General features: G+C 47.5%; 1 protein-coding gene across 3 annotated transcripts in view; it reads right to left on the bottom strand.

The window, feature by feature from the left end:
* Window positions 1-14,513: 14,513 nt before the first annotated feature.
* GATAD2B (GATA zinc finger domain containing 2B) overlaps window positions 14,514-20,277 on the bottom strand; it is a 66,495-nt gene continuing 60,731 nt past the window's right edge. For all 3 annotated transcript variants that reach the window (XM_080915713.1, XM_080915715.1, XM_080915714.1), the window contains exon 11: window positions 14,514-19,990. In XM_080915713.1, coding sequence (XP_080771839.1) covers window positions 19,857-19,990 — 134 coding nt within the window. In that variant the 3' untranslated portion in view covers window positions 14,514-19,856. The remainder of the gene's footprint in view (window positions 19,991-20,277) is intronic.

Genomic DNA, 20,277 nt, shown 5'->3' with positions numbered 1-20,277 from the left:
TAAAATGAACCCATTTAGGTTAGCTACCCTGGCTTCTCTGACTTGGTTGGCCCTTTTGAGAGGGGAGCACTTAGGAGAGGCTCTGGATACTGAAGTTCAGGACTTAAGGCAGGAAGGCAGGTTAGGAAAGCTGTGAGGTCATGGCATCCTTTTTAGGCACAGCCCCTGCAGATGCCATGGGGTGGCACAGTAGGAGGTAAAGCCAAACAAGGCTGTGACCTATGAGATGTGAAAGGTGGGATAGAAATAAACTGCAGAGCAAGTTGGCGGTAAGAAGGTAACTAGAGCCAAATAGAGCAAGGCCGGACCACACTGGGCCAAAAAGGACAATGGGACACAGAGGGAAACTGGCTTCAGGAAGTCCAAGGCATACTGGCCACAGCTGGTAGAAGCCAGTTCTGCACATGCAAACCCATTTCTCCAGACACGTCTCTTACATCCAGGAGTGGCTCTTACTCTCTGGAGGTTCTGTTGTTTGGAGGAGGCTGGAGTTCAAGAGATAGAGATCCCCATACAAATAGCAACTTTCAAAGTCAGGTGTCCTTGAGTCCCAGGTTCATTTGGTGGCAGGTGGCCCAACATTTTGCTTGGTGTAGGTGGCCAGTTCAACCTGGAAATCGAGGTCCTGGCTTCCTCTCCAAGTGGAGGTCCCCAACATCCAGTGGCTGGCAGCCTCCTGACACCAGTGACTCCAATCCATTTTCCCAGTAAAACCAACAGCTTTGGGAAATGACACTGTGTGGCTGAGCTAATGGAGTAAAAGTGTCACCTCTCCCAGCAGAGACCCTAGCTCAGAACCTGGGGCATCTGCTCTTCTCAGAGATTTGGAGCTCGAACTCCTACTTGAGCCCCTAATTTAGACCCTAAGCTACGCCCATCTAGGCACTTGGCAAAGCAGGTACCCCAGTTCTGCCTAGAACTTCACTGGGACATTTGAAAGGGAGCAGGGCGGGGTCTGATGCTCTGCAGATAATTCTCGGCCCCGGGGAGGGGGCAGATCTGACCACTGCAACAGTTCCCAGCTCTCACTGACAATCTCCCTCAGCCAGCGTCCTTCCATTCCTCCTGCCCCAAAGGTCTCTATGTGAAAGAACAGATCAGTGGAGGTAAGGGGTCTGGAGGGGACAAGGACTAAAAGCAGAGAGAGACCTAAGCCTCCAGAGGACACAGGACAGAGGAAGGACAGCAGTCCTAGCTCTAACCCCAGGACCTGACTGTCCCCAAATCCTGGGCCAGGTACAGCACACTATGCACCTGAGTGTTGATGGGGTTGAGAGCAGCCCAGGGACCCAAGACTGGGGACACAGACCAGTGCTGCTTAAGAAGAAGAGCACGGTTAAGAGAGCAGGCTCTGGAAACCCTGGGGCTGCCCTTGCTGCTGTCTGGGGTTGGGGAGGCACTAGGGGTCCTGGCCAACTGGATCTAGCAGGATCTGAGGGGAAAGTTTGCTGTAGGTGGTGGGCACATAGTGAGAAGGGACACGCAGGGTTGGGCCAAAGATGGAAGGTCAGAGGTGGCAGGAGCTGGAAGCCCTGAGCACTAGCTGTAGAAAGAGGCTGCAGGAAGGAGCTAGGGTCTGGGGTCTTCCGGAAGCACAATAACAGAGACATTCTTGGGGCCCAGAAGACTGGACTGTAGGTAGACTAAAGGTCATATGGCCAACTTGCCGGGTCTAAGATGGGGAAGAATATCCCTGGGAGAACCACAAGCCTGTAGACCCCTCAAAGGTTACTGTCCCATCAGTGAGGGCTGTCCCACCACAAGTGCACACTGGGTGATGGTTTAGGGTGTTTGTGGAGGAATGCTTGTGCGTGGGGCTTCACCGCTTTGCTGTGTCCCTGGGCTTCTGACACCGGTGACTGTGGTCCTGTGTGTCTGTACTGAACTTTGAATCTCTACAGGTATCTCCCAGTGACCTGTGTCTGTGGCTTCCGGAACCATGTATGTTGTCCTGGAGTCGGGTGGGCTATAAGGGTGCAGTTTCCAGTCTAGGTGCGTGCTTGTGTGAGCCTGAGTGTGTTCCTTCTCTAGTCAGAGGCATCAGATTCTGTCTATTGTTGGGGGCGGGGTGGGGTGGGGCTTCAGGGAGAGCCAGGAGTCCTGGGAAGCTGACCTCATGGGTAGACAGACAGATAGGCCCACAGGGAGAGGAGGTGACTCTGTGTCTCCCAGGGAACACAGTGCCCATGCCTCAGCCCCTAACCTCTCTATTGTGTCCGCCCTGACCCCTGTCCTGTTGCCAAGGCTCAGCTGAATGAGACCATCAATCAGGCCTGTCAGATGTCAGCGATGCCGGTGATCTATCCATAGGACAGCAGCCAGCTCTGATAACCCAGGCCCAGCTCCTCCCTTGGTTCCTAGATCCCTTAGAGTTAAGTTCTGTCTCTTTGTCCCCTCCTCGGGCACAGAATAAGGTAAAGGGGAGGGAGATTGAGGGTAGAGGCCCTAGGTCACAGCAGTGCTGAGCGTCCCTTCAGGGTGTATTACAAGTTCTGAATTGGCCTTTGTGTGGAAGCAAGCTACTCAGAGGCCATGTGGGAGCCTCCCTGCTAGGAGCTGGCTGCAGCCACCTCCTGGCAGTAGAAGGAGCTGGCCTTGGCCAGCAACAGCAGTGCCACCCCGACGTCATATGATTGCCTGCATCTGGATACCTTGCTCTCCCATGAATACCCACTGTATTAACGCAGAGCCACCACTGGTGGCTGATGAGCCAGCAGGCCTGTGTCCAGCTAGAAAGTGCAATGACAGAGGATGAGAAGACATGACAGTTGCCAAGATGGCACCCGCAGGGCACAGAGGTGCCCACGGTAGGCCTGGACAGAAAAAGCCCAGTCACTAGATTTGTATGCACAGTGCCTTGGGCCTCTAGATTTAGGGGCCCACAAAATTTTTCTTTTGATACTAGAGAGATGGCTCAGCAGTTAAGAGTACTTGCTGGGGGCTGGAGAGATGGCTCAGTGGTTAAGAACACTGACTGCTCTTCCAGAGGTCCTGAGTTCAATTCCCAGCAACCGCGTGGTGGCGCACAGCCATCTGTAATGGGATCTGATGCCCTCTTTGGTCATGCAGGCACACATGCAAATAGAGTACTAATATACACAAATAAATACTTAAACATAAAGAGTACTTACTGTTTACACAGAGAACCCAAGCTCTAGTCAAGACGCTACCTGTAGTCCCTGGCCTCACAATCGCGTGCAGTTGAAAATAAGCTTGAATTTCTGATCCTGTTTTACCTCCACGGTGCTGGGGTCACAGGCATGCACCCCCACATCTGGTTTCATCTGCTTTATACAAGACTGTGGACTGAACCCAGAACTTTGTGCAAAGCTAGGCAAGCATTCTGACAACCAACTTTGCACCCCAAACTCCATAATTTCAATTAAGCAAAAATTGGAAAAAGAAAAAAGATGGGGAATGGTTGTGTAATGTGTCCAAGTTAAATTATATTTGACTTTACGCCAACACTATTGTAATGTGTAATTTTTTACATCAAGGATCAAGCGTGGCTATAACCCCCAAATTCCAGAGGTTGAGGGAGGGCTTCAAGTCTAGTTGTCTTAGCTACAAATCAAGGAATTTTAATGAAGAAAAGCAGTGTGTCAAGTTCTCTACAGCCACAGACACGTGACTATCTGACTGGATAACGATGAGATCACCAGGAAGTGGCAGTGTGGGTGGATCCCTGGTCTACTGTGTGTGTGCTCACACGTCACCTAACGCCTAAGTCTATCCCTTTTCCACTAACATCCAGAGTTGCCCAAGGTAAAGAGGACGGTGCAGGCTGCCTCCAGTGCCTGTCCCACTGGCTGCCTCAACGGTCCATTGCCTGCGGCACAGTGTTGTGTGGCCCTGGAAACCAAGGCCATGGTTAAGCAGTAGCTAGGAGTGTGCTGTTGGGTAAGGTGGGAGCAGAGCTCCAACTATGGGTCTGTGACTTCTGCACCTTCTGGGTCATGCTGCTGTCTGGTGTGAGCCAGGCTGATGTGGTCACCTGCCACTGTAGGTCATAGAGTGTGGCCAGTACCTGCCACAGCCAAGGCGCCCAGTTGCCCCAGATTAAGGACCAGGGTGGGTTCTGGGCACAAGGAAAATGTGCCTATCTGGTTGTCTGTGGTAGGCCCAACTTTCTGCACGGGCCAAAGTGAGCTCATGGGGCTTCCTAGAGCTCAGCAACTGCTGGAAGTGCAGTAGGAAGCAGCCCTAGGCTTAGGCAAGAGATGACCAGGACAGGCTGGATTAAGATACACGTTGGGGGTAAACAGGAAGAGACAGGCAGAGGTCAGATGCTTGGTAGACAGCAGAATGGATGCTAAAAAACAACAGAATCGGTAAGGTCCAGAATGGGGCTTATACTTGATCCAGAGGACAGTAGGAGCTCTTGGTGGGGTAAAGTGAAGGCTTAATCAACCTGTAAGAGTTCTTGCACCAACACACACGTGTGCATTAGTGAGTGCCTCCTGAGGCTGAGAATGAAAACTCTGTAACTGAGGAAAATATCCCAGGTGGTAAGGTAGGGCGGGACAGTGGGTGAGCTTGAGAGGACACAGCAGAAGGCAGGACATGTGGGTGCTGTTGGTGTTAACCAGGGAAGTATGGCTTAATCAGCCACTAGAGGGCTCCTATGTACAAATAAGCAGGCACAGGCAAAAATCATGGGCTTCAGGGAATAGCCACTCAAATCCTCTCAACGACTCACCAAATGTTATATAATTAAAAAATAAATAAATAAAAAGAAGAAAGGGAAAAATAAATCCTGGCCCTTCCCATCATGGCGAGAAAGAAGGGTTTTTGCAGGGTAACAGATCTCTCTGCCTAGATAGATGTTTTTAGAAGTCAACTAGCTACGCCCCATTCCCTCCAACACCTGAGCACCCTTTAGGTCCCACAGTATGATCTACCCTGTTGGCATCCCTGCCCAGGACACTCTTTCTCTGGGGACAAGTCAGGAACTCCCAGGAGAGGGAAAAGTGGAGGGGAGAGGATGGAAACTATTTCAGTGTGCCAGCTATGAGAACTAGGCCGATACAAAGCCCATTTCAAATTTAAAAAGAAATAAAGAAACTAAACGATAAGGAGGCCTTGTGAGGTGGTGCAAATGCCGGGAAGGCGAGGGCAGGCAGATCCCGGTGAGTCCCAGGCTAGCCAGGCACACTGAGACTCCGTCCCAAAACAAACAAGCACAAAAGAAACAGGGAAAAGGAAGAAAGGAAGGAAGGAAGGAAGGGAGGGAGGGAGGGAGGGAGGGAGGGAGGGAGGAGGAGAGAGAGAAGTAGGGAGGGGATTGGAGAGATGGCTCAATGGTTAAAAGCACTCTCTGCTGAGTTCAGTTCCCAGCAATCACATGGTAGGCCATCTACACTAGGATCTGATATCCTCTTCTGGCACATAGAACACTATTATCTTACATAAAATAGATAAATGAATCTTTAAAAAAAGAAAAAAGATATATATATATAGAGAGAGAGGGGGGGGGAGAGAGAGAGAGAGAGAGAGAGAGAGAGAGAGAGAGAGAGAGAAACACCTGATTCTCTTTAGTGTTGCCATGACATCTGATCTCTGTCGTATTGGAGCCTGAGCCCTCCTCGGTGACCCCACCATACTGTGGTGATTGATCTCTGGATGAGCAACGCTCACACAGGTTCTTAGGTTTGAATACTTGGTCTCCTGTTGGTGGAACCCTCAGAGAAGGACTAGAAGGCGTGGCCTTCTTGGCAGAAGCAGAAGTGTGTCACTGGGGGTGGTCTTTGAGGTTTCAAAAGTCCATGCCAAGCCCGGTGGCTCTCTGCCTGCTGCCTGTGGGTTAGGAATGTGAGGTTCTCAGGTTCTGCTCTGGTGCCACGCCTGCCTGTTTGCGGCCATGCTCCCCACCGTGACGGCCACAGAGTCTCCTTGTCACAGCAAATAGAAACAAAAGTTAGACACTGTCTCTGACTGTGTGCATGGCGTTAGCAGCTTTTCTAATAAACTTCTTAATCTCCCAGGGGTTAGGGGTAGGGAAGGCAGGTGAGAGGGCTTAGCAGGTAAAGATGTTGCCACATCCAAACATCTGAGTTCAATCCAGAGGATTCACCTGGTGGTGGGAGAGAATGGATTCCCCAAGAAAATGTAATTTAAAAAAAAAAGACTGTTGGGGAGGGATTAGCACAAGCTAGCCTCAATCTTCCTTACTTCAGTCGCCTGGGTGCTGCCACTACAGATGTGAACCTAGGGTTAATAATGTTTAAATTAAAATGGAAAAGGCAAGGAAGACATTGTGGGGGTCTCTGATCTGGAAGTGACTGAGGCACTCGAAGCGAAGGGTGGAGATGGTAGGAGGAGTCCCACGGGGCTCCCTGGCCTGATACTCCCATTCCAATCTGCCAGCTCACCTCCCCTCATGGGACCACAGGACCGCAGAGCAGGCTACCAAGTTTCCAGGATGTTAAATGCTCACGGCCAAGTTCTAGGCTATCAGGGGCCAGCAAGAGAGCCTCCTCCCTGTGATTCCAGGGACGTGAGTGCCAGGGAGCGTCAAGGAGCTCAGAAGGAGAAGGTGGCTATTGAGGAGCAGAAGGCCAGTCAGGGCCTCTTACAGGTTTGGGAAGGAGCTGGATGTGAACCCACTCTCCCCAGCCAGCAGGTGGCGGTGGAGAGCAGCGGCAGGAGACTAGAAAGAATCAAGGTCTGAGCTCAGACTGCTTGCCGGTGACATGTTCACCTGGTGGGGACGCTGGGGCAGGTCCTTTTCCTGGTATTCCCACGGCGAGACAGACTTTCCCAGAGCAGAGGAGAGATCATATTGCAAGCTAGCCAGGGTTATCTAGATCAATCCGGTGGGAGTCCAGGTTCTGTTGCTTCATCTGTGGGAGAACAAGGTTGACTGCAAGAAAGAATCAAGTGAGGTAATGAGTGTGGGGCTCACAGCAGGCTGACCCGAATATGGGCATATTAACGGTATGAGTCCGACATCATGAAGAGCTTGCCTAGGTGGAGACGTCTGGACAGAGGCAGGCTCTAAGTAGGCAGCTACTGCTTTGGGAGCAGGGCAGTCTTCTGTAGCTTGAGGGAATTTGAAAATATTAAGACTTTATACCAACCCTTAAAAAACTTTCATTTTAATTCATTGATTCGTTAATTAATTAGTTAACTGATTGCATTGAGGATTTAGCTTGGAGCAGTGATTCGCAATCTTCCTAATGCTGAAGACCCCTTAAACAGTTCCTCACATTGTGGTGACCCCCAAACCATAAAACTATTCTGTTGTAACTTTGTAACTGTAATATAAATATCTGATCTGTGACCCCAGGGGCCATGAGCCCAGACTGAGAACCACTGGCCTAGAGCCTGGTATATTCTAGGCAAGTCCGCACTTGGCTGCGGCTCCAGCCTTTATTTTAACTTTTTGAGACAGAGTCTCAGTCAAGTTGCTCAGCTTTTTGTTTTGTTTTATTTTTTAAGATTTATTTTACGGCTGAGAGATGGTTTTTAACTCTCACACGGTGGTTCTCAACCGTCTATAACTCCAGTTCAAGGGGGTTTGATGTCTTCTTTTGACCTGTGGGCACCAGGCATTTTACATGGTGTACAGACATACACACATGCAGGCAAACATTGATACATATAAAATAAATAAATCTGAAACACCTTTTAAAAAACATTAAAGATTATTTTTAGCCATGTGTGTATGTGTGTCAGCCATGTGTGGGTGGGCGCTCATGGAAACCAGAGTCTCTGAAGCTGGAGTCTGCTTGACATGAGTGCTAAGAACAAAACCTACGTTTTCTGGAAAAGGAGCCCAGGCTAGCCTCAAACTTTTGTTTCTTCTTGCATTCACCTCCTAAGTACTGAGATTTCAGGAGGGCATAAATTGCTCATTAGTACTGTTCTGTCTTATGGTGCTGAGAATTTAGTTTAGGGCCTCATTCATGCTAGGCAGGTGCTCCACCACTCCGAGTTATCCTAGCAGCTTGACACTTGGGACCCTCCTGCTTTAGCCTCCCAAGAAGCTTGAGTTTACAGGCCCACACCACAATGCTCTGCTAAGATTTTCATTCTAGAGACTCATGGTCTCATCTGAGTCGTCCTAAGTGAAGGATACTTATAAAAGGTTAAATTCATGTTAGGAAGGATCAGAAGGGGCTGGAGGTTAAGAGCACTGGCTGCTTTCCCAGAGGTCCTGAGTTCAATTCCCAGCAACCACACGGCAGCTCACAACTATCTGTAAGGAGATCTGATGCCCTCTTCTGGTGTGTCTGAGGACAGTGTACTCGCATACATAAAATAAATATTAAAAAAAAAAAAGATAAGTAGGGATAACAGCAAAATCAAACAAACAAAAACCAAACAAACTAAAACAAGAACAGAAAAACAAACAAAAACAAACAAAAAACAGACAAACAGAAACAAAAGCCAAGGCTGATTTCCACCCTGTGCTGAGGACAGTGACATTAGCTTCAGTGCTGGCTTTTGTTTTCCATAATAAATGGGAGGGGGCCTTTCTCATAATGAATGTGTGGTTTGGGCACAAAGTGGTAGTGGCAGTGTTTTAGAAAAACGTTTCTCTCTTAAACAGTCTCTGATACTTGTTTGGAGAAAGAGTCTAATTCTTTGAGTGACCAGGGGAGCCACAGAGGGAAGGAGAGGCTGGCTAAGGTTTGACACGCAGGACACACGCTCACTCTCAACTTGTTCTTTCTTCCCCTCACAATATAGCTCCAGATGGTTTTAAACTTGGCCTGTGGCCCAGATTAACCTCCAACTCAAGAATATCCTCTTCCAGCCTATATACAGCCATGAGTCACCAGAGCCAGTTTGGGCAGGTCATTTTACTTGTAAATTCAGGATCAAACTGCAGCACTATGGGGTGGGGCAGCTCTAAAACCTGGCCACAGATCTCTGCTAGATGGAAGCTCTTGGAGCAGAAACCATGTGGGGGGTAGCAAGGGTTGTCCCTTTCTGTATATTAGCCCACCGCACAGTAGGCTTCTGCTTGGCCTCGGAACCTAACTCCCACAGTGCACCAGAGCCAGGTGTTGGAATCTGTCCCCTCTTTCCAGTACAGCCACCCATTTCTTGAGCCTCCTGGGTAAGGAGCTGCCTTCTATCACCCTACCCAGGCCATTGCCCTTACCCTGACACTTCCCCCAGATAGCTGCCCCCTCAAGTGTCGACGGCGTTCAAATTCTGGGTACTGGAAACCTGGTGATTTCTGATGTGTCTGTCCAGCAATTAGGGGTCTATGTCTGTATGTCTGTGCCCCTAATCAATCATGCACCTGTGTTCAGCACAAGAGTAAGAGGTATCTCCCTGTTCAGTGTGAGCCTCCAGGGCCGGGCAGGAAGGCTGGGTCTCAGGATGCCTTCCTAGCTCCCCTAGCTTGTCTAGTGGCCACAGTCAGTCCTAGAGCAAGATCCCCTGTGGGACTCCGGGTCTCACTGACTCGACTGTTTTAGTTGAAGAATGGAAAGTTGCTATTCTGGGAATAAGGTCAAGCTAACTCACAACTGGTAGCCAAGGCTCTCCCCTCTAGATGGTCCACAGGTGTGTTCTCCCTTCTCTTTCCACCAAGTACCTCCGCCCACCTGTGGCTCTGCCCTGCCATTCGGTTTTTGGCTGTTTGCTTTTCTTTAGCACACTAAGAGTGTGCGGCAGAAAACAACATGGGGTCTTATCAAGCCAGTGCCCACATGGCCTGGAAACCCGGAGCCATGCCCAATTCCCAGGAGTCTACAGGGTATGGCTCTGCTCATCTCTGTAACTGTCCCAGGAAGACACATCATTGCTTTCCCTCTGGCCAGCTCAAGGTGGGTGTGGGTGTGTGAGTTGGGAGCAAGGGCCAAGAGGGAGTTTCTGACTCTAATTCAGTTCTAAGTAGTGTGTTCTAGAAAAGTCATTCTTTGGGCCCTACCTACCTCAATGATCCCTGAAAGACTCTTGATAGGCTTCTGGGACAGGATCTAAGAGATTGCTTCTGAGTATCTCTGAGGCTTTCTCACTGACCTTCAACCTGACAGAGCAGTTGGAGTCTTTCCTTAGCCTGGCTGCAGCCCCTGTAGCCTCCCCTTCTCTGCTTTCCCTAGGAAGCCTGGAAGGACTAGTCAGGTATCAGGAGCAGTAGAAGTTCCCTTCTGGGGGGTTTGGGGCATGTGGCTGGTGAGAGAGGACACTGAGATGTCAAGCTAGTTTCCAAGAGGTCATGAGGAAAGGCACACTTGAGAATGCATTTAGCCTAGAGCCTGTATCCAATGAAGGGCTCATTTAGCAAAGGTGCCAGCTAGGCCTCTCCCCGAGGCTGCCTCCATGCTGGTAGCAGTGTGATAGCTGCTTCAGGGCTGTAGAGTCCCCAACTGCAGGATTTCTGAGAACGGTCACCCTGGTTGGGCCACTGTGCCATACTTTTCCTCTGCTGTTTCTCCGTATAACCTTGCTCACACTCCTGTGCTTCCTGCCCAGCCAGAGGCCCCCTATAAGACTAAGCCCCAGGCTTTCAACAATACTAGGAACATAAAGAGTAGTGCCTGTTTCTGGGTGAGGTACCCCACCTCTGGTGAGTCAGGGCCAGTAAGAGGGTAGTATGGGTGGGGTCAAAACCGGCCCCACCAAGAGGACCCAGGACTACCATGTACATGGACAGGAAAGAGGGCTCTCACTCCAACCTTGGTATTCTCATAGACTGCTCCTAGAATCTGGATGCTCTTGCTGTTAGGATGAAAGTAGTTCATGGTTTATGGTGGATTGCCTGCCCTCACTATTTCCCTCTTTTTCTTGGGCTAAGTATAAAGTCGCTAGGGACACAGTCTGTATCATAAGCTCAGATGGCAGTGTGAATTTTTTCCCACTATTAGTTACAAATTATACTAAGAGAAACTGAGGCAGAGGAGCCAATTGTCTGAGTCTTGTACTTGCATAAGGCCTGCTGGGCTACAAGAGCAAGGGGAGATGATTATAGCTCTCAGGGCATTAGATTTGGTGGATGAGGGCCCAAGCATGAGGAAACAGGTAGACTGGAGATGGGTAGGAGCTGAGGCTATGGCAGGAAACAGCAGGACTCCCAACTAGGTGCCGCAGAAGACAGGCTCCAGCAGAACAAAACCAGTGATGGCGATGGAGGGCTGTCATCACTTGTCTCACCATTACGTCTAGCCAGAAAGCTAGCTCTGACCAGGAGCAGGCAAACTGTATGGTGAGCAGCAGGGAAATGGGCACGGCTCAGCTGAAGCTTTTGCTCTTCCCCCTAACACCAAACATTGAGCTTCTAGATAGATTTTCAAGCACTGGCTCTTTTTCAGGGAACATCTCCCCAACACCATTTGATCTCTAGGTTTTGTTTTTAGCATTCAGGTGTTTTGCCAGTGGTGGTCCACTACTATAATCCCAGCACTTGGGAGGTAGAGCAGGCAGATCTCTGAATTCAAGGCCAGTTTTGTTTAGAGTGAGTTCCAGGACAGAACAGAGAACAACCTTGTCCTAGTCAGGGTTTCTATTCCTGCACAAAACATCGTGACCAAGAAGCAAGTTGGGGAGGAAAGGGTTTATTCAGCTTACACTTCCATATCGCTGTTCATCACCAGAGGAAGTCAGGACTGGAACTCACGCAGGGCAGGAAGCAGAAGCTGATGCAGAGGCCATGGAGGGATGTCACTTACTGGCTTGCTTCCCATGGCTTGCTCAGCCTGCTTTCTTATAGAACCCAGGTCTACCAGCCCAGGGATGGCACCACCCACAATGGGCTGGGTCCTCCCCCCTTGATCACTAGTTGAGAAAACGCCTTACAGCTGGATCTCATGGAGGCATTTCCTCAACTGAGGCTCCTTTCTCTGTGATAATTCCAGCTTGTGTCAAGTTGACACAAAACCAGTCAGTACAATTGACCCCTTGTCAACTTGATACGAAAACAAATCAGTATTAAGCTTCAACCCTTACTTTCTTGTTCATCCCCAAGACCTAGATAACCTTAAGAGTCCAACAGTCTTTATCAGTTCTTACATTTTAAAATTGCAATACCTTTAAAATATTCAGTCTCTTTTAAAAATCAAAGTCTTTTTACAATTCAAAGTCTCTAAACTGTGGACTCCTCTTCTTCCTTCAAGAGGGAAAGATATCAGGGCACAGTCACAAAGCAAAATCAATCTCTAACCATCTGGTGTTTGGGAATCCACTTACGAACTTCTGGGCTCCTCCAAGGGCTCGAGTCACTTCTCCAGCTCTGCCCTTTGTAGCACACACTTTGTCTTCTAGGCTCCAGCTGCCTGTTCTCCACTGCCGCTGCTGTTCTTGGTGGTCAACTCATGGTACTGGCATCTCCAAAACACCACCGTCAGTTCTGGGGTACTAATTGCCACTGAGGACACACTTTTACCAATGGCCTTCCATGGCCTCTCTCAGTGCCGAGCCTCAGCTGCTCTCCATGACCCCTTCATTCCTTCAAAACCAGTACCACCTGGGTGACTCTTACACATTACCAAGTCCAGCCACAGCACGAGGTACAACCTTGGCTATCTCTGGAACACATCCTCTTTGTGCTCTCAGAAAACAGTTCCCAGAAGATTTCACCTCAGTGATGCTGGTCTCTTCTTAATCGCCACTAATTTCTTAGCTCCAGCTGACCAGCATCAATAGTCCCAGTAATACAAAGGTTTTGCTTTAGTAGTTCTGGTATCTTGTTAATCATAGCTAACCAAAACCACAGAATCTTCACAATCAAAACAGCAACAGCCCTGATCAGAGTCTTTAATCTTCCCTCTGAAATTTCACAAGTCAGGCCTCCATCTTCTGCACTGTTCTCAACATTATCTTTCAAGCTCCTACTAAACATCCCACAGAGTTCTTAATATGCCAATGGCTCTTCTAACTCAAAGTTCCACAGTCCTCCCTATGGTCAGCTTGTCATAGGAATACCCCACTATGCTGATACCAATTTCTTAGTCAGGGTTTCTATTCCTGCACAAAACATCGTGACCAAGAAGCAAGTTGGGGAGGAAAGGGTTTATTCAGCTTACACTTCCAAATCGCTGTTCATCACCAGAGGAAGTCAGGACTGGAACTCAAGCAGGTCAGGAAGCAGGAGCTGATGCAGAGGCCATGGAGGGATGTCACTTACTGGCTTGCTTCCCATGGCTTGCTCAGCCTGCTTTCTTATAGAACCCAGGTCTATCAGCCCAGGGATGGCACCACCCACAATGGATCACTAGTTGAGAAAATGCCTTACAGCTGGATCTCATGGAGGCATTTCCTCAACTGAGGCTCCTTTCTCTGTGATAATTCCAGCTTGTGTCAAGTTGACACAAAACCAGCCAGTACAAACCTCATCTCAAAAACCAAAACCAAAACATTGTTTAAACATCGTTGTTTTCGTGTACATACATGTAATATGTGCATGTCTGGTACTCTTGGAAGTCCACATAGATGCTGGGAATTGAACCCAAGTCCTCTACAAGAGCAAGTGCTCTTAAATCATGAGCCATTTCTGCAATCCTTTGTTCTAAAGGGATGAGTTTGACAGTTTCAGTCCTAGGTCCCATGATAGAATAATCAGAGGCAATAGGCACCTGGCATTCCTACACCTCCCTTTCCAGTCTCCAGTACTCCGCAGCAAATGGTCACTTGCCATGCTCTATAAAAGCAAAGCCCCAGCAACTACCTCAGCTAACCTTCCCCTAACCCACAGTGACACCAGAAGGTAAGGGTCTTGAGGGAAGGAAAGCCCATGGCCTAGGGAACCACACGTTATCTTTTCTGCGCTCATACATAGACACTAGGATCAGTAACAAGATTCCAAGTAAGGCTGGGCTCTGCCCTTCCCCATCAGCTCCTCTGATGGTATAAAATATGGCAGAAGATCAGGGCCTGGACAAAGTCCTGACAATTAAGTATTCCAGAAAACAATTATTGTCTTGATTGGGAGTCACCTAAAGTTTTGTTAGAAATAAAACATAAGGGCTGGAGAGATGGCTCAGCAGTTAAGAGTACCGAATGCTCTTCCAGAGGTCCCGAGTTCAATTCCCAGCAACCACATGGTGGTTCACAACTATCTTAATGGGGTCCCATGCCCTCTCCTGGTGGGTCTGAAGAGAGTGTACATAAAATACATCTTTAAAAAAAAAAAGAAATAAAACATAAAATGTGGGAGCCTAAATGACCGATGCTTTATGTTCAAAGGCAAACTTGCGTGAGAGGTTTAAGAGTGGAAACAGCAATTCTAGGCCTCTCTGGGGAAGATATATCCAAACGAAAGGTTTAGTATATGTGAACCTCCAATGTTAGGAGATCCCTAGCTGGAGAAACCAGCTAGCAACAATTACACTACTAGCCTAGTGCATGTGTGTGACTTGGAAAGGCTAATCGGGACATATACCAAGTCTGGCTCTAGGGCCACTAGAGGTGGAGAGGAGTAACAGCAGAGGCAGGCAAGGAGCACATGCCATCAATATTATACATCGATGTTATCCAAGCTCGTTCCTCAATACTCAGATTCTCCCGACAGCACCCCCTCCCACCACAATTAAAGCACAAACCACAGGAAAGCTTAGAAACCATTCCTTTCTTTATTAAACATAGCTTGCAAGTGATAAATATTACAAAGTTTTTTTCTTTTAATCCTTTCTCCAAAAATTAGCTTATTATTTGAATCTTCACTGCTGAAAAGCTCAGCAGCCTCTGAAACAGATGGGAGTGTATTTACCTTTTGAAAACCAGTTCCTATTGGTCTTTGTTTTTTCATTTTATTTCCCAAACACAATGCAGAAAATTAGAATGAGTTAAAAAGAAAAAAGGAAAAAAAGGAAACTTAAAGAGAGCTGTGCAAAAGGGTCTTGTTCTTCCCACCCACCCTACTCAGGGAAGGCAGCTGCCATCCCACCTCCTACTCCCCACCACCCACCCCAATCTATCCTCCACCTTCACCAAGGCCTCGCCCATCAACCTGTCTTCTCCAGGTCTCAGTGGCAATAACTGGAGAATAGAAATACTCAGCCCAGGAAATGGGGGAAGGGAGGGTATAAATTGGGCCTCTAAGGAGACAGACTGTGTGGAACAGTTGCTTTAGGGGGTTCAGATGGGATCTGAGGGAAGGAAAGATGTGGGCTACATTTGAGCCCTACTTGTTACCAAGATGAGGGACATTCCACACCCTATAGCTCACAGAGACAGCAACTAAATTACCAACCTGGGGGGTATTTTCTGGCCAACTACCCTTAAGGACTGTGACTGTGAGGTGAGGCTTGGAGCCTGATCATGACATGGCTAGAAACACAAGGGTCCAAATGCCATCAGTCCAACAGTCAACATCATCGCCACCTCTCCCATACCAATGTTGGACCAGGGGACCGCTAACTCTCCAAAGACACTGACATATAAGTAACACTAGCAAGTCACTTTCATTTCCTTCCTGGTCTTTCAGCCCAGCACTTCCTTCACCTCAAGGTGCTTTATGTGTGTGTGTGTGTGTGTGTGTGTGTTTTGGCAAATGGGGAAAGAATTGTGGAATTTTAAGCATAGAGGTCAGTGGTTTCCTCCCTCACTTCATTGGTTGAAGACACCAGGTCCACCAAAGCTCACAAAGCAAGTCAGTAGGCCCCAGGTATCCATACTGTGTCTCCTTGTGTCCTGGATTCTTTGTACAATCCTGGACCTGGAGTCCTATAATTCACAGGAGACAGCCTCAACTCAATCACATATCCTTAAATGGTTCGAATACAACTTTCTTAGGACGAGTAAAATTCTTTTTTCTACTATTCTATTATCTCCTGACAATGTACCCTTTTAGAGGTCCATGAGGTTCTTTCTCTGAAAAGTGGGGGAATCCCTTGCATAAGAAAGCTTTGACACTGAATTTTGTTATATAGGTATATTGTATATATGCTGATGCAATCAGAGGGGAAAACAGTGCAAATACAATTACAATTCATAATAATACTTGGTTTCAATGCCCCCAGGAACTGCCCCATTCCTCTGCTACCTCCCAACCTCCAGCACTCTCCCAATTATCAACCTAATGCTGGGGGTAGGAAGAGTGGGCAGGTTAGGGTAGGGAGTGGGCTCTGCCAAGGCAGTGCTGGTGACCTGGAGAGATTACTCCAGGGCGGGGAGGGCAAGGCACAAAATAGGAGTGGGTGGTGGGGGAGGCGGCATCTTTAAGGAGGGATGGGGTTGGAGCAGCTGCCAGTCTCAGTGTGCTGGGCCCAGTCCACTCCTCTCCCCACCCTCCACAGTCCTGCCTCCCTCCACCCTCCCCTTCCCCAGAAACCCTTTTGCACGGATCATACACAAACGGGCACATTACAAAATGACATAACACAGTTTCACAATATCCATGGCTAGGGCTTTTTTTTTCTCTTTTTCATGTTTTTTTTTTTTTTCTACACAATGTACAATTCCTTTTAAATGGATCAAGAAATAGCTTATATACATGAATGAGTCCTTGTTATAACATCTCGGCAGCAAATATCATAAGCTAATGAAGACCTTGATGGAAAGAAAGGGAGCCTAGGATGAGTAGGATAGGGGCTGTGTAGAGAAGGGTTATGCCTTCTAGAAAAAAGGGGGAAATGGGAATGGTTGGGGAAAGGAACAAAAGTAAAATATCAAGAAGCATCTTTACAAAGCAGTTCTATAGCTAATTCCTTTTAAAGGGGAAAGGAAAGGTAACCAAGGCAGGAAAACATTTATCTCGGCGTCTTTAAAAAGAAATGTCTACCATACATATATCCCAAAATGCAGGAAAAATACTTATTCAGCAATGGAGGGAGTTCAGATGCTGTGGTCTAGTGACAAAATAAAACCAACAAATAAGTACTTCTGTCTTCTAATTTTACCCCAGCCTTGCCACTAATCCACCCATTTCAGGTAGCTGTGGAGTAAGACACCATCCATGAATGACTGCTTAGAATGCCTCAAGGTCTAGAGGGAAGCTAGATTGTACTGGTTGGATCTCCACTCTACTGATACCTGAGAGTCAAAGTCCAATGGTAAAGGACCATTGAACTCAGGGTCTTTCCTCCTATCCTTTGGGCATGAAGGCTAGTGCCTGTAAGGACCCACAGCTGGAGAATGAGTGTTAATTTTTTTAAAAAAAGGTTTGGAAGGACACAAGGCAATAAGTGATGTAAAATGTAGAGGATTGAAGAAGCGGGGACAGGGGCAGGACCTAAGGGAGATGGAAGGCTAATACTTTACCATGATTAAGAAAGATTTCACCCCTCTCCTTAATTCCTGGGCAGAGTATGATAATGGGAAAAGAAGATGAGAAATTAAATCTTAGTGACTGAGCCAAGGGCCACAGAGCTATACTAGCAGTATAAGCAGCTTCTATGTAATTGACCCTGAAGGGATAAAAACAGGGAAGACCCTCCCCCTATGGCCTCAGCACCTAAACAGGCACTGAACTATGTGGGCTCTCCTTGCCACCCCTCCCCATTTCTATACATCTTACTTCCAAACCCTAGTCAAAGTGGCCTGGCTCCCAGGGAGAGGACCTAGCTCAGGGCAAGGAAAGGCCCCAGCTGGACGGTATTGCACATTCTCTGTTCCTTTTAATCTCAACTGACAAACTTGGGCACCTTGTACCTCTGAGCACCTCTGAGCTGGGGGTCAGGGAGACTTAACAGAAATGGCACTTCATCATGGGGTAGGGAGAGGTTAGACAGACATGCCGCAAGGCAAGATGACTAGTAAGAACATTTTTTAAAAAATGGAAGAAAAAAAAAACAGAATCAATTTATTCAGTGCTTTCAAAGCACAGAGGGCAAGGAAAAGATGTAAGAATATATCTTTATATATATATATATATAATTTTAAAATAATCCCAAACCCAGCTCCATTAGCCCCCCTCCCTCCCCCACCACTTACAGTCAGGGGCACCACATTCCCCAGAAAAATACTTGAAATGACCTGCTCAAACTACTTGTTACTAGCATCTAGCTTCTAGGTCATTTCACCACTTGGGGAGCCCAGACACAGCTGCATCTCTGCTCCTTTATTAAGTGCTCAATGAATTTGAAGGGAAGGGAAGAACGAAAAAGCCAGGAAGGCCCGTAGGGCCAGTATAATCACCCACAGTGGCACTGGGGTATTGGGAAAGAGACCAGAGTTGGGGAACAGAGCTTCATCTAGCTTCTTTTCCTACCCTACCCCCAAATTTTATGGGAAAGCTGTGTAGTTTGTGTGTATAATTTTAAAAGTGCCTTCTTATTTAAAAAAAATTATTTCGTTTTTAAAAATAAAAATGAGGGAATTTCCTCAGGTGGTTATCAAGGGCAAAATATTATAAAACTCCTCATACATCTTTGCTCAAAGTGTCCCTAGTCCACTCTGACGGCTTCTAGAGCTGTAGAGGCAGGTACATGCACACTCCAAGGAAAGCAGAAACCCTTCATCTTCAGGCTTCCCTACCTCAAAAACAGTTTGGTCCCCCTTCCACCTCGCCACAGTGTTGGCAAACAGGATACTAACTTCCCTGACCTCAGAACAGCAACATTGCACAATTCAATTTATTCTCTACATCAATAGTGCCCAAAAAAAAAAAAGAAAAAAAAAAAAAAGAAAAAAAGGCAAAATGAACAGAATTTGGGGGAGAGGAGTTTGGGGGAAGACAATACTTGTATAGCTGAGGTTAAAGCTGGTTTGAAAAGTTGCCTGGCTCTGAGGAGTTGGATCTAAAGCCAGCGCAGCAGAGTGAGAGTGGAATACCAACCTGATGGGGGCCTGCACCCATTCTCTCAGCACTCAGAGGGTACAGGGATAGAAACGTGAGCGTCTCAACTGCCGGGAGAAACCTCTTCTTCCTCTATGTCTAGTTTCCCCCCTTCTGTCACATGATTCACATATACCTACTCCAACTTCTAGGATACCCAGCTACCTGCAGCCTGGAAACTGCCATTCCTCTGGGACTATGGTTAAAAGGAAGATGAACATTTGTTAAAGGATATGAAGATGTGATGAGAGACAATTTTACAAAGAAAGTAAGATAAACAATCTCAAGATGACTGGCCTGGAACAGACTTGTGTGTCCTCACTGGGGTCAGGAGACCCGTCTTACTCCCCACTCCCCAAGCACCTAGAAGGCCAGGGCCTGGCTACAGCACTCTTTGGGACACTATTGAACTTATGTCACACCTCTTCCCCCAGACCCTATGGTTAAACTACAGGTAGTTTTCTGTTGTAAGCTTCTCCCTCTAGGCTCCTTTACTCACTGTCACAGAGCTCAACCTCATTACTAAAGCACTGCCTCCTCAACTCTCCAGACCCTGACCAGCCATAGCTGGGATGCTATTCCTACTTGCTTGATGATACCCACTCCACAACTCAGGTTAAGTGCATTCAAAATCTCTGTCTTTAACATTTTCAGTTATTTCCTATTGGCAGCTGAGGATCCACTGCAATCTGCATGTGATCATTGAATTGTATATATATATACTCTTAAAAAAAAAGGTTAGCAAAGGGAGGTAGGGAAGTAAAGAAAACAGAAGATGGGGTTTAACCGTCTACAGAACAAAGGGAAAACACACAATATAATTAAAAATGATAATAATTATAGCATAAAACAAACTTTAGGAACACACATCAAAGGGCTTAAATTCTCCCCAGAACCTCATTCTGACCTCTATCAGAGGCAAAGATCCACCTCACTGTTAAAGGATCGAAGAGAGAAGACAGAGCAGCAGGAGAACAGATCGCAGCAGTGTGAAATAAAAGGGAGGTGGCAGGGCAGGGCGTGTGTTTTCTTGTTGATGTCTATTTTTGTCTTCTGTGTTTTTTTTTCAGGTTTTGCTTTCCGTGTATGGTAGGCACCAGTACAGGCACTGCATGCGACGGAAGTTGGGGACAATGGGAGAAACGGGTAAAGGATTCAAGGATGGGCAGTACAAGTGGAACAGGTGTTATTTCTGTCCACTGATGGACTGCGATATAGACCTGGGAGGGATCATGTCTAAAAGGTATTCACGCTGCCGGTCTGCCAAACTTGGGGCTTTATGTCCTCCGATGCCAGTGTTCAAGTATGCAATGTTGACACCTAGATTCATGAGACAAAAGGAGAGGACGGCATTAAGAGAAGAAATGACACCCTTTTGTCCTACCCCAGACTGCAGTTAAGATGAGGAATAAATATTTGTGATGGCCTGTACTTCTCTGCCCTCAGCTAGCTTTGGTCCAGCTGCAGCTATGCTCTTACTCCCAAGCTCCAGGGCAACAGCCCCTTGAGAAATGTCAGTCCTATCAGGAATAATGAATGGTCTTTACAGTACAATACAGAAGAGGTTAAACCTTCTTTAACAGAAAAATTACTGAAAACAGAGCAAC

Source organism: Micromys minutus (assembly GCF_963924665.1).
Source record: "Micromys minutus genome assembly, chromosome: 4".
In the NCBI taxonomy this organism is placed as follows: Eukaryota; Metazoa; Chordata; class Mammalia; order Rodentia; family Muridae; genus Micromys; species Micromys minutus.
Note: the sequence above shows the minus strand (reverse complement) of the source record. Positions and strands in the feature narration are given on the sequence as shown.